Source organism: Candoia aspera, chromosome 10, assembly GCF_035149785.1.
Source record: "Candoia aspera isolate rCanAsp1 chromosome 10, rCanAsp1.hap2, whole genome shotgun sequence".
NCBI lineage: Eukaryota > Metazoa > Chordata > Lepidosauria > Squamata > Boidae > Candoia > Candoia aspera.
Window position 1 is genome coordinate 11998168 of NC_086162.1, and position 14656 is coordinate 12012823.

The 14656-nt window shown below is 44.8% G+C and overlaps 1 protein-coding gene across 2 annotated transcripts in view; it reads right to left on the reverse strand.

Moving 5' to 3' along the window:
* Positions 1–3925, reverse strand: part of SLC9A1 (solute carrier family 9 member A1) — a 70778-nt gene extending 66853 nt beyond the window's left edge. For both annotated transcript variants that reach the window (XR_010068568.1, XM_063312541.1), the window contains exon 1: positions 3324–3925. Coding sequence is in view for 1 of the 2 variants with exons in the window: in XM_063312541.1 (XP_063168611.1) it covers positions 3324–3672 (349 nt within the window). In the remaining variant the exon portion in view is untranslated. The remainder of the gene's footprint in view (positions 1–3323) is intronic.
* Positions 3926–14656: the final 10731 nt, after the last annotated feature.

The following is a 14656-nucleotide window of genomic DNA, read 5'->3' on the forward strand; positions in this document are numbered from 1 at the left end:
ATGTATTTTAGTTTTTGTTATAGATGTTTAAAAAAAAATAAAATTAAAAAGGTTAACTGGGTTGGGCCCAATCGAACAGGGAGAGATTGTTTCATGGAGCAGGTACCACAACCAGCTACTCAATCTTTCTACTCGCAGATACAATGGATTGAACCTGGAACTTTCAACATGAAGAGGGCACATTATCACGGAACTACACCTTCTACTCACACTCGTATTCAAAAGGTCTGCTGCCTCAATTTGGGAATGATTTGTTGCAACTACTGTACTGCTAAAGTCCAGTAGTTCTTTTGTCAGTCCCTATTCCAAAATAGCAGTTGGTGCAAAAAAAGGCTGCAAGTAAAGGCAGATCCATAGCTCTGCTCTCCAAGCTTCACCATTCCATGCACAGATGGTGCTTCAAAAGCGGTCTCCCTTGTGTCCAAGAAAGTTATGGGGAAATGAAGGATCTGCTCTGGTGTGATCTGAGCTTTCTCTAACGTCTTTGCGCACTTGATTTTTAAAAAGATTTCACTAAGGAAGCACATTTAGGATAACTAGACCCAGTCCTGCTCCACTCCACTGCATTATTTTAAATTTACTACCCCATACCAAGGCACATTACAGTATTTGATTAATATTAAATCATACTACACTTGATCTTAGTCAAAAGGCTGAGAAGCTATTTTGAAACCATTATTTAATCATTATTAAAAATAATGGTTTTGTAGTATAATGTACCACTATTGTGGTTATTATGTTTTATGTTTTGTACACCCCCTAGAGTCCTACAGGACTGAGGTGGTCAATAAACTATATAAATCCTACCAATAAATCCTGCTGGAGTTCATCCTTCGGCAGCAACTGAGTTGCAGTTTTCCCAGCGCACAGAGAAATGGATGCTTAAGCTTGTTTGGCATAGACCCCCAAGGGCCACACAATAGCCACAAATTAAGATAATCTCCCTCTGATTTTTTAACCTCTTCTAGCTTATTTCTTGGGGGACCGTTTCAAGTGCTGCATGTCAGCATTATTCCTTGGTGTTTCCTAAGCCAGAGTTACAACAGAAACATTTTGCGGTCAGAGGTCTGTTGCTCAGAAATATAGGATGATGCCTTATCTCAGTTTATATCATTGGACCAGTCTATCTAGGTCAGTGTTTCTCAACCTCAGCAACTTCAAGATGCATGGACTTCAACTCCCAGCATGCTGGCTGGGGAACTTTGGGAGTTGAGATCCATGCATCTTCAAGTTGCTGAGGCTGAGAAACACTGGTCAAGAGGATCACAGGTTCCACCAAGGCACATGGACTGGCAGGAGCATTCCAGATGAGTGTTTCTTTTCTAGTCCTATCCAAAAATGCTGTGGACTAACCAGGACCCTTTGCTTGAGTCCCTCCTTGGGAGGGAGATGGGTGGTGATAAAGTTTGATAAATAAATAAATGGCTGCATTGCCAGATTCCCCAATAACGCACAATTCCTTTACAAGTGGCAGGCCCAATCCAGACTGTGCAGAGTTCAGCTGTAGAGATTTCAACTCCGTCTTTCACATCTGACCATGCAAAGCACAATTTTGTTTCCTTCTTTCCTTCCTTCCACATTTGAAAGAGTCCCGTTACAAAGTAACTAGCCATAAATCCACAGGGAAGTTCTCCTGCATAGGCTCCATTTAGGAATGGAAAGCGTGTGGTAACACAATTGTGCTCTTTCACATATTCCTTCTTGCCTAAAAGCTTGCACAAGAGCACATCCCCAATGGACCAGTTCCTTAATTTTTTTGTGGCTCGGTCAATGAGCAAGAATGATACAGCAGAAGAAATGTATTCTCGTCCAGGAGAAAAGAACCTGCATTCCTCCCTATTAAACCAAACAGTATGTGCCCAGAGGACTCCTCCCCAGCCTTAAGTATCAGTCCCTTTTTTAGCAGGTATGCCCCATAATTACTGTAACTGTCCAGTCTAAATCAGGAAGTTAGAATATACAAGATTCCAGGTTATACAAAACAGGCACCACTGAAATAAGCAGCATGTTCAGAGATAAGTTTGCAGCCTAGTCATATTGCCTTTTGGCTTAAGTTTTCCACTTATAAAGCAAATTTTGATGGAGCAGAAAAAAAAGGACATTTCTCCATATCAGTTGTACTATCCTTTCCCAAATCTGACAGGCTTTCTGTGACTTGGTGTATAAATATTATTGCTCTATCAAGGAAAGCCAGCAAAGCTATTCCACCTAGATTCACTTGCATAGTGAGATGGGCAGTGTATAAATTTGATTAAATAAAGAAACAGATTAAGAAGCCAAACTTGAAATCCAAACTTAGATAAAGTGATGTGTGATAATGGGACAAGTTTTTCCCTAAATCCCATCAGTGTCCCCTGCTGCCTAAGTTCAGGATATTACTTCCGTAAAAGAATCCTGATCGGAAATATTCTGATCAGGCTTTGGGGACATCTTTCTCAGGGACACAGGAAGTTTTCATATCATATTAGACCATTGGTCCATCGAGCCAGAATCAGCATAGCAACTTCACCCACATTAAAAATGTACCTTGGCTGCTAGGGGAAAAAAAACCACACACACAGTTTTCTCTTGCACTCAGTTGTGTCCCAGTGGACACAATCACACACAGATGGTGAAGGAGTACAATTTAGTCCATGTTCACGTGAGCCTTACGACCAGGGTCACTCCCATAATCAACTTAACTTCTTCTTTGCTCACCAGTCACATCCCTGATCAACCTAAATCTCAAAAAATAAACCAGAATAACCTTTATGCTGCCCAGCACTAATACACTTAGTTACAAGGTTAATCTGAAAGAATGGGATATCGTTCCAGAAATATACTCTTTGTACATGTAGAGGTGTCCCCAGAGAGCAGTCAAAAAAAGTCACAGCGGTGCAGTCAAAGCTCCACCTGTTTTTTTATGAGCCTCAGATGGACCTTTGATTGCACCCTGACTTCTTTCACCATTCCCTGGGGCCACCTCTGACCCACAGGAATGCTGTGGGTCAAATCATACAGAGCACATGCTGAGAGAGAGAAGCAGCTTGAACAGCACATGGACTTGCCTTTTCACTCAACCTCACCCTTCTTCTCAAAATGGTCAGCAGCTGCCTCCCATAATTTCCTGGGCACCCCTGTATGTCATGGAGCATCACTCACCACCTTTCCCCAGGGCCATGCTTCTGCTCGGCTGGACCCTCAGAAGCCTCACAGAAAGGAGGGTGTGTAGAAGCATCGACCCGGGGGCCACCTTCCAGCGAAGTCCTTCTCCTATATGCTGATAACGCTCTCTCTCACACACAGGCGCGCACAGGCACCCGCGGGCACCCAGAGCCACCTACCCAGTTTCATCAGGCAGGCCAGCAGGATCCAGAGGGCAATCTCGAAGGGCAAGCGCACGCGACCATACTCGACGCTCAGGACCGGAAAAGCTTTCCGATGCTTGCCGTGCCCATCGGTGGAAACGTTCTTGGGGTGCCCGGAGCCGGGGGGGCTCTCCGCGGGAACCGGCGGAGCGGAGGTGATGCCCTCGGTCACTAAGTTGGAGTAAGATGTCCGAATGACCGCCCCGGGGGTATGCGAGCCGGAGCTCCGAAGCACCGGCAGCAGCCCCAGCAGGGCGGCCGCGCCGAAGAGGAAAGGCAGCGCGCGGAAGGAGCAGCGGGGCGTCCCCGGGAAGTTCGCCGGCATGGTGGCCCTCGTTCCCAGGGAAGCGGCGGCGGAGCGGGGTGTGGACTCAGAGGAACCCTCCCGGCGCCCCAGGCTTCATTGGAGGGGGTGGGGTCTGCGGAATCAGCGGAGGCCGCCGACAAAACGTCGCCCCAAGAAATCCACCCGAAGTGGCGCTTGATTGGGCGAAGCGCTCGTAATAGAAAAACCCGGCTTAGGACGGGGCGCCCGGCTTCGCCCGCCTTCCGCGGGGACCGTCTCCGCAGGGCGAGGGAGGGGAGGGGAGGGGAGGGGGCGGGCGAGGGCGCCGTTCAGAGCGAGGGGCGCTCGGCTGGTGAACCGGCCACCTGCAAATGACAGGCAAGGCAGCCGGCCATTGGGGGCCACCCGGTCCCCAAACCTCCCTCCCCAACGAGCCCCTTCAGCTGGGCAGACCGCGCCTCAAAGCAAACCTGAGCAGGGCACTTCCGAGGGGCTGGCCGGGAGCAGCAGCGGCCCGAGGAGAAGACCCGGGCAGGGGAAGGGGGCAACGGCCGGGGGAGGGCGGGCGAGAGGGCGGCCGGGCAGCCAAGGCAGCAGAGAAAAGCAGGCGAGCGAGGCCACCAGCGGCCGGGCTTCCCCGGACAGGCCGCTTCCCCGCAGCCGCAGGAGAAGAAACCTCGCGGGCGGGGGGAGTGGCTCGCCCCTCCAGCAGCAGTCGGCAGGCCGGGCGGCGGCGGCGGCGGCAGGCACGGCGGGCTTCGGCTTCCCGGAGTTGGGAAGGAGGAAGCTGAGACTGTTCCGGATCCTCGTGCGCCGCAGCGGGGCAGCTCCGCCCGGCCCGGCCGCTCCTCCCCGTGGCTTCCAGCGCGCGCCCGGAGGACGCTGGCGCCCGCCGGCTCGCTCAGCCTTATCTACGCCGAGACAAGGACACCGCGGGGAGAAGCGGAGGGGAGGGGAGGGGGAAGGGCGGGCGCCGTTGCCGCGCCTCGCTCGCCCGGCCGCCCGCAACCACAGCAGCCTCCGCCGGCTGGAAGCAGCACTGCACGGGAGCCTCCGCGTCGCAGCCAGGCGGGAGTCCTGGGTGCGAGCCAGGCGGCCGTGGCAGAACGGAGGAGCGGCGCCCCAGCCGGGTCCTGCCCTGGAAGCGCCTCCGATGATCGGTCTTTAGGTCGCCCGTTCCAGCCCGCCGCATTCAAGGGCAGCTCCGACCTGGTCAGCCGCAAAGCGTGGGGAGCAGTAAGCCGCGGTTGCGGGCGCTGGGGTGACCCATCCCGCTCAGCCGAGACAAACAGCCTCAGCAGGTCTTGACTGGAGCTACCAAACCTGGAATGCCGCTATCCAGACGACCACCAGGGGACAGCAAAGAGGGAGAGAAAACCTTGTTCGGGCAGCTGGATAGTATGGAAGGCAGATATTTGGGCTTGGGGTTTTGGAGAAGTCATATAAATTGGGCTTGATTGAGTGCAGTGGGCCAGCCTGTGACTCTCCAGATGTGGCTTATTTTTTTCCCCGTTATTTTACATCTTCTTGGGTAAAAACATGTCCAAAGCAGGGGTACAACTAATTCAAAACAATTTGCAATACATTAGAAATTGCTTTTTTTTTAAATAAAAACGTTTCTAACCAAAACCTGTAAAATAGCATAAATTAAAAATATACAACAGGATATGGAGTATCGGATGCAAAACAGAAGATGAAGGCCTTCTTCTCCAAGCTCAGTGGACATAGCCAGTTGCTGAGAATCATAGATCTGCTGTGCTTTGTAAGCTCCTGGGAAGTCTGGCACTTTTTTTCTATCATTGGGCAAAGCAAGGCATTAATAGTGTTATATAAATGAGTAGTTGTGAGAGATTGTACAGTGACTCTCTCTTTCATAATATAATGATCTGGAAGAGTATAAAGAAACTGCTGAAAAGGAGAAAATGCAGATATGTTAATAACACAGAATCTTTCAGTAAAAATGAATACTCTCAAACACCCCCATTTATAAACATTTGGGAATGAGAACGCATCCAATGTTTACAAAAGCACCTGGGCTACATCATTTTAACAATGCAAACATGGAATAAAAGTTGGCACAAGTTTTGGCCACATTTTAAATTGATTCCCAAGCTGCCAAACAACAGGACAGATATTGGGGGGAGGTGGGCGACCCGTGTCCCTGAAGCTTCATCCCCAAACTGACATTTTGGAGCCCTTTTGAGTGTGCCACAGATTGGGTGAGGGTGATTCATGTGTGGTGAGAACGAAGATTATAATCCAATCCCCCAAACACTTGATCCAGTCCTAAACAAGGCACAGTGACTAGGTCAAGGAAGAAGCTGATTGAGGGGACATAGAACCACCAAGAACTGGAAAGCACAATAATAAAAACAACAACAAAAATAACAATTTTTCCTACCCAGCAAGATACCCTCCAGGTCTGGTGCATCCAAATGGTATCAAGTAGGAAGAGACTTACCTTACCACATAAGAGGCCATGCTATAAACTAAGAGAAAATAAAACAGCCTAAAGGGAAACTTGCTCCTTAAAACACATTTACTGTGTTCTGGAAACCCTTAGAGATTTTTTAATTATTATTTTTTATTGCTGTTTTAGATAATAACAGAAAAGGGGAAAAAAAACAATACACGAGGATACATAATTTTAAAAAAAAAACCGTAACAGGTGACCCTTTATAGACTTTTTGCTCAAAATGGATAAAAATGGACTGGATTTTGGGATTTATTGATTAAAAAGGCTTCTTTATGGGAAGAATGGAACCATGATATGCAATATGGGAGGGTGGAGGTGGTAACTGCCATGTTTGTAACCGCTGCAGAGAAGATTGGAAATCGCTTCTTTAGATATTTTTCTTTTTCTTGCTTTTTTTTTTTGTTATTCTTCACTTTTTCTTTTACCCTTTTATAATCTTTTTCTATTTCTTCTGCTAAGTTTCTCTAGTTTTTTAAATCTTTGTAAAATCTTCTTGTAATGAAAATTAGTCCAAAAAAAAAAAAGAATTTACCATGTTAATTTGGTGTCAGCTTTGTTAGTCTTCTCTAATGAATGTAATGCTGTTGTATCTTTGACAGTCAGGAATGCAAGAAATGAATAAAATGTAAACATCCATTAAAAACTATACTGTGTATCAGGGTTTCTAAGGCTTGGCAACTTTAAGATGGGTGGACTTCAACTCCCAGAATTCTCCAGCCAGCATGGGGAAAAAGCAGACCATGGTAGGAAACCACTTTAACTATGTTGCCCTCAGTGGCAGTAACTAACTACAGTGGATTACTTTTGCGGATCACACCACAGACCAAGTGAGCTTTAGCCAAACTGCCATCCTGCGTTAAAAATGTCCTGATTTACAGCCCCCAACCAAACTCTTAAGATGGGAGACTCTTAAGACCACATTTTACCGAAATCTCAAAGAGAAAACATTTGAGTCACAGTGGTAGTTTAACATACAATTCAGGGGTGTCCACAACATATGCTAAAAAAAATGTGCCTTGCATGTGCAACACACATAAAAAAATAGGTGAAGCTTTGATTGCACTTGTTGGCAGATTGCTGGGAAAGCCTTCGGCCCAGGAGAGATCAGAAAAGTCACACACAAAAGTCACATTTCTATAAAAATAATTTTATTTACAGAAAGCAAAACGAAAGCAAAACATATTTAAAAGTCTTGGCTCTCAGTGGGAGCAGCTTGACTCTCTACATGCCTGCACAAAAGGGAAACAAACTAAAACAAGTTCAGGCACATTCCTCCCCCCAGGTGCTGCAACCATTAACACGTGGAAAGGAGACAATTGAATTCAACCTCTTCACTCGGCCAAAATGATTAGTTACCATAGTAACCCCAATCTGTAGTAGAAAACAATATATTAACAGTACTGTCAGAGCCACCAACTTGACTTTTTTGAACATACCCTGCAAACAAACTGATGCAATTAGAACCCTCCATTTATCCCATTTAAAAGCCATTTTGAAAATCCAAGTAGGGCATGTGAAGTGAGGCTTCTGACTATTTTTTCAAGTCTGCAACCTTCTAGTCAGACAAGTGGTAATGTTAATTACAGACACTGACTAGAATCATAGGAAACAGCAAATCTCAATCTATTTATTTCCCTTTCAGTCTAGTGCAGTGTTTCTCAACCTTGAGCTTTATGGATGCTGAACTAGAAAAGAAACATGGGAAACTAATATTGTATATAGCAGTGCTTCTCAACCTCAGCTACTTTAAGATGTGGACTTAAGAATTCCCCAGCCAGCATGGGGGACTCTGGGAGTTGAAGTCCACACATCTTAAAGTGGCTGAGGTTGAGAAATACTGCACCAAGTACCACAGCCTGCAAGCCTTTTACAGAGCCGTCTTCAGTCCGCCATTTCTTCCTCCGGAAGTCGATCCAGCAGATTTTCAGATGTTCTTATCTCAGCCTGAGTTATGAGATTATGGTTCAGTAGGTGGTGCAAATGTAGGCAATACAGGCTCATTCAGCAACCAATAATTACGGGTCTGTTTCCTGCACACAAAGATGTTTGTTTTTTATGTAAAATCAGTACTCAGTATTCTGAAGTCAGAAGCAACTGAAAACTGGAAAACAACAACTAACTTGTGAGTATTTCTACTGGTAGAACAGCAAGCAAAATTATTTTCTGCCCCTCCATGGTCCACATGAAAATTGCACCTCCCAAGCTTCTGTTACGGTAAAGGTGTCCATAGTTGAGCTTGTTTCTGGACAAGTCCATGAAGTTTTCCTAGCAAGAATATGGAAGTGGTTTCCCATTGCCTACTTCCAAGATGAGTCTTTCTGCAATTTCTGAGTCTAGCCTCCAGGCTTTGGTCTCCTGGTGGACTCCTATATTAAATACCAATAGCATCTGATCCTACTTACTTTTCTCAAGATCAGCTGAGGTTGGCTAGAGTTGCCACCAGACCTGTGTTGCCCAATGGTGGTAATTGGATTTTTTTCCCTCTAAGATTCACTGAAGCTTGAAGTGGAATGCAATGGGAATTGCATCTATAATCTCTCTTCCTACGTACTGCAGCCCCATCAAAAATTGCCTCTGCTCATCTATGTTATTAATAAATTTGAAAGAGATTGATTGGTGTTGCAATTAGGTATTTGTTTCACATCTGGTTGGTCTCAAAAACACCTTTTCCACATCCTTCCTTGAACAGCAGTGAGTTCTCAACTTTCAGACAAGTGAGAAAATGAATTTAAAATTTCATTATAAGCTGCCCAAGAGACATGCAAAGGGTACCTGGCAGTAACTCTGAAAAATGGTAGAACTATGGACATTGCAACACTCCACAATGCAGTGGGCACATCACTTCAACGGAGACCCCAGCTGCATTTTTCACAGGGCCGTAAAGATAATAGTTTGCAAACCAGCAGAGGAACAGAACTAGCAAGGAACATTCTGCGGGTGCTGCCTCCATGTGGAGAAAAATTGGTTTTCTCACAGAGGAACCAAGCTGCTGAAGCTAGAAATGTCTCGAAGTGTGATGTATTGTACAGAAAGGAAGGTCAGCTTCAGAAATTGTGCGTTCAGGTTGCAGTCTGAGATGCTTTTACCTGCAAACAGAGAAATACATTCAGTTTCCCCAACTTTGGAATGTGTTATTGAAACTGGAACTCATTTTTGTGCGTACAATAATCTTGCTGCAGTTGCTATAAATCAGTGTTTCTCAACCTTGGCAACTTGAAGATGTGTGGACTTCAACTCCCAGAATGGCTGGCTGGGGAATTCTGGGAGTTGAAGTCCACACATCTTCAAGTTGTCAAGGATGAGAAACACTGCTATAAACAATATTAGTTTCCCACGTTTCTTTTCTAGTTCAGCATCCATAAAGCCCAATAAAATAATTTTGGTTTCATCATAATATTAATCCACAGTATCTTTCTTTACTTTTTCACAAGTCCACCATGCATGATAAAAAGGTCCCCTCTTCCTCTTCACACTTCCAACACTGATTGATGTTCTTTTGTACATTTTTGACAGCTTAACTGGTGTCATATACCAACGATACATCATTTTATAAAAATTCTCTTCTACATTATGACACAATGTAAATTTAACACCAGTTTCCCAAATTTTCTCTCATATATACATATTATATTACAACTGAGAGCTAGTTTGGTGTAATGGTTAAGGCACCAGGCTAAAAACCGGGAGACGATGAGTTCTAGTCCCACCTTAAGCATAAAGCCAGCTGGGTGACCCTGGGCCAGTCACTTTCTCTCAGCCCCAGGAAGGAGGTAATGGCAAACCATTTCTGAAAAATATTGCCAAGAAAACTGCAAGGACTTGTCCAGGGAGTCTCTGAGAATTGGACACGACTGAATGGAATACACACACGGACACGGACACACACAGTGTGTGTGTGTGTGTGTGTGTGTGTGTGTTTATATAATAACCAAACTAATGAAATACCCACAGTAGAAGATTGGATTATAAAATTGATGGGGCTTGCGGAAATGGCAAAGCTGAACAGTTTGGTCAGGGAAAAAAATGATAAAGGTTTTTATAAAAGACTGGAAACCTTATATGGACTTTTTGCTGAAAGAAGAAAAGACTGAATTGATGATTTATAGATTTGGGGATTTGAAACAGTTAAAGGGGAAAGAGTAAGATGGGAATTACTCTATAGAAAGAAAGGCAGAAGTCATAATTCTATCTTTATTTATTGAATTTATATAGCTGCCCATCTCACAAAACAAGTGACTCTGGGCAGCATACAGCAAAGCTAAAATAATCAATATATACTTAAAACCATTATCATTATTAATTATTAAAAAACATTAAAACTATAAAACAGAGCTAAAAACAAACAGTAGACAATGTTAATAATAACAGAGCCACCTCACTAGTTCAACCATAATAATAACTCTATTATTTTGATAATTCTGTGTTATCTTTCTTTTTCATTTCTTTTTTTCTTTTCTTTTTCTTTTAATTTTTTATACTTTTATTGTATTGAAAAATTCTAATAGAAGTATTAAAAGGAACTGAACTGCAGAATTCTGAGCCAGCAGACAAGGCTGTTGTAAAAGACCAGCCAGGAGTGTCTTCAGGAGGCAGAAAAGTCAAGATGGTAGGCATAGCCATGTGACCAAAGGCCCACATGGTTGCATGGCCATAGCCATGGCTATAGCCTGAACCAAGCCGAATTATGGCTTACTCAGTAAACTATGATTTACTCCGCTGCGGGTTAAACCGCTGAGCTGTCGATCGGAAGGTCGGCGGTTCGAAACCGCGCGGCGGGGTGAGCTCCCGTTGCTCGTCCCAGCTCCTGCTCACCTAGCAGTTCGAAAACATGCAAATGTGAGTAGATCAATAGGTACCGCTTCGGCGGGAAGGTAACGGCGTTCCGAGTCGTCATGCTGGCCACATGACCCGGAAGTGTCTATGACAACGCCGGCTCCAAGGCTTAGAAACGGAGATGAGCACCGCCCCCTAGAGTCGGATTCGACTGGACTTTACGTCAAGGGAAACCTTTACCTTTACCTTTAAGAATGCAAAGGATTTCAGCATTAGCTACAGCCACATACTGAAGAGAGCAATGACACCTGCAATGACACCTGACAACAGTGCCACAACAGAGAAGTGAAGGAATTTGTTTTCATTTTTCATTTGATACCTTAAAATGCAATACCTGTAGGCCTCAAAGCTACTCCAGGCATTGTGTGGCATGTCGAAGGATGCGCTCTGAAAATAGACAGAACCAGGGCCTGGTTGGGGAGGAGTTTCAGGAGTTTTAAGGGTCAAACAGGGGCATCTGTAATATGTCCGAGGAGTTCCAGAGACCACAAAAATAATGCAAAAATGACTGGGGTTTTTTTTTGCTGCACTTTAAAGAGGGACATACTGAAATGTTGTGAACTCCCTTGAGTACTGGTGTAACTAGAAAGGCAGGGTAGAAATCCAATCAATCAATCAATCTTTAGTGTGATTTTGTGCATAGCATTTTCATACTTCTTGGAAAGATGGGATTAGGAGATGGTGTCAGCAAGAGGAATAAGAGGCCCTGTTACTTTGCAAGGAAAATGGTACAGTCCCCTCTGCTCAAGTGTGAGCTCTGGGGAGCCTCACAGAATGTGTATGGACTTTTCTCGGCAACAATATGGAACTGCTCTGCTACTGGGAATATTTTTTAACTTCTTAGACTATCCTATAGCTCTGAAATTTCTGGGTGGTCTCCCATCCAAGGCCTGTAAGTCTGATCTTTCTTGACTTTTTTCAAGATCAGCTTAGGTAGTTAAGTGCTGTACTTCCCAAGACATAGACGCAGTTGAAACCCACTCACTAAGGTATAAACGTTCCACCCTGAGTTGGTGCTACAGATAGTCCTCGTTTAGCAACCACAATGAGGACCAGCAACTTGATTGTTAAGTGAAACAGTCACTAAGTGAAACCATGACTGCTTATGATCTTACTTCAGCTTTCCTTTGCTTTACAGACCAGCGAAGGTTGTAAATGTGAGGATTGGTCACAAAGTTATTTTTTCATCACCTTCGTAACTGCAAATGGTCACTAAAAGAAGACTACCTGTACACTCCTTTTTATTCTTTGGATTGCCAAAGCCTACCTAGTTTGCCAAACAAGAAACCACAATCCAGCATCTAGGCCACTGGCAATTCCTTTCTCCAGGGAACAATTTCTAGAAAGCAGATACCATTGTTACTCTGTTGCACCAAATATAAAGTTCATGTCAAGTGGTCAGTTATGATATAATGCTGCCTTCTGCCACTTATAGTTCTTTGAGATGTGTTGGACTTTGATTCCTATTATCCCCCGCCAGCATAGCCAGAGCGAATTGCATTAAGCTGGAGAACATCAGCACAATTTATTTATTTATTGTAGTATTTGCGTTACACTGCCTGACTCTCAGTGACTTTGCATGGTTCACAGATAAAAGGACACAGAATAATAAAATAATACAGTGAGCTGCTGCTGCTGCAGACAAGGCACACTTCTGGGGTCCCAATAGATGGCATTGCTTAATCTAAGGAACCTGGAGTGCGCCAACCCTGCAAGATTGAATTGGCTAAGCAGACATTACGGGAGACAGCCGGTGAGGTAACCAGGCCCTGTGAAGGGATGTTTAAGTGTTTGAAATGCCACAGCTCAAGGACTGGGTTTAGACAGTTCCTCATAAACCACCCCTTACAAACCACACCAGGTGGATTCACATGACATGCACAATCACAATCAGCAAACCACACTGCTCAGAATAGTGTGGGAACTGGTCATTAGGTTTGGTTGATGTTGGTTTAATGCAGCATTTCTTCCCGGGAATTTATCTCCTAATATCCATGCACAGAGTTACACTACCAAAGTTGTAACTGGGGAATTGTAACTGGCTGGGGAATTCTGGGAGCTGAAGTCTGCACATCCTAAAGTTGCTGAGGTTGCAAAACGCTGGCTTAGTGTATTGTGTGAATTCAGCAAACTGGGATTTGTTCAGAAAACAACAGTTCAGCATACTATGCTGAAGCAACCCAGGAGCAACACAGACTTTGTGTGGTTAATTAGCTCCTCCCAACCCTGGTTTAATCTGAGGATGGTGTGGTAGAAACCCCATATTTTTTTGCCTAGACAGGTCTCCTACGCTTAACTGGGCATCCGCTTGGATACATGCGGTCAAGGATTGCTATATCTTAACGCAGTGTTTCGCAACCTTGGCAATTTTAAGAAGTGTGGACTTCCCTAACCCTTGGAGAAGCCATCCAGAGGTCATTAAGACAACAATAGGTGCAAAGCATGACCTTAGCTCAGGGAAGTGGGAAAGTATTAGAAAGTGCTCAGACTGACTCCCCATTGACTCCCTGGGGCACATGAGACACATGCAGACTTGCAAGATTCTATTACTATAAAGCAGTGCTTTTCAACCTTGGGAACTTTCAGGTGGGTGGACTTCAACTTCCAGAATTCCCCAGCCATGACTGGCTGGGGAATTCTGGGAGTTGAAGTCCACCCACCTGAAAGTTCCCAAGGTTGAGGAACACTGCCTTAACGCAAACTCCTACTTTGCAGGGTGTAATTTTCCATGCTCTTAAAGCAGCCGCTCCTCTGAAACACTTCCTGCATCCTTCCTTAGCAATTTTCCATTAAAAGAAACCACTGTCTTAAATTTTGGCATTGTAACTCTGTGCATGGATATTAGGAGATCAATTCCTTGGAAGGATCCTATACAATTACAACTTAAGGAACTTTCCCACCCTCTCAAAACAGGTGGTAGTAGTGCTGCAGCTGACTTTCTTCCTTTCTAACCTCCAACAGTAATACTTCTTCCTCTAGTTCAGAGTTTCTTAAAGCGTGGTCCAAGGGCCCCTGGGGGTCTCCCAACACTCTCTCAGGGTGTCCGCGAAATAAAAATTATTTGCCAGAGATTAAAGATATTTGCAAAAATTTAAAACAATGTCACATATCTTATTATTTTTATTTCTTTAAAAATTGGGTTTTTTCATGTTTTTTAAATTTATGTTAATATCTAATGAGTTTAATATTGTTATTTTGACATGATTCAATAAATATTCTATGAAGGCGTCAATTTTAATTTTTCATACAGTAAATATCGATAAATATAACCCATACAAACAAAAGAAGTCCTCCATAATTTATAAAGTGGGAAGGGGTACTGAGCGCAAAAAGTTTAAGAAACACTGCTCGAGTTCGAACTACAAGTCCATTGTCCCACCTTTGAAAACTTCAACTCCCAGCATTCCCTCCACCCATAATAACCCCGCCCCCTGGTGTTCCCTGTGTCGTCTCCCTCTTTCTCTTACTCCAAATGCGCAGATTGGCCCGGGCCGCCCGCCGATTGACGGCTTCCCTTTGGGCGAAATGGCTGTCACTCCCCGCCCGGCCAATTGGACGTGGAGCGTCAGGGAGGGTGGGCTGCTTATTCCCAGAGCGTGTCTGCGCCGCTCGCGCGGCGGAAAGGCTGGCGCGGAGATAGAGGACTGGTGGCGCAGTTAGCGTCGCGCAGGCGCACTGCCGGGCGCAACGGTGGAGAAAGGGGAGGGAGGGAGA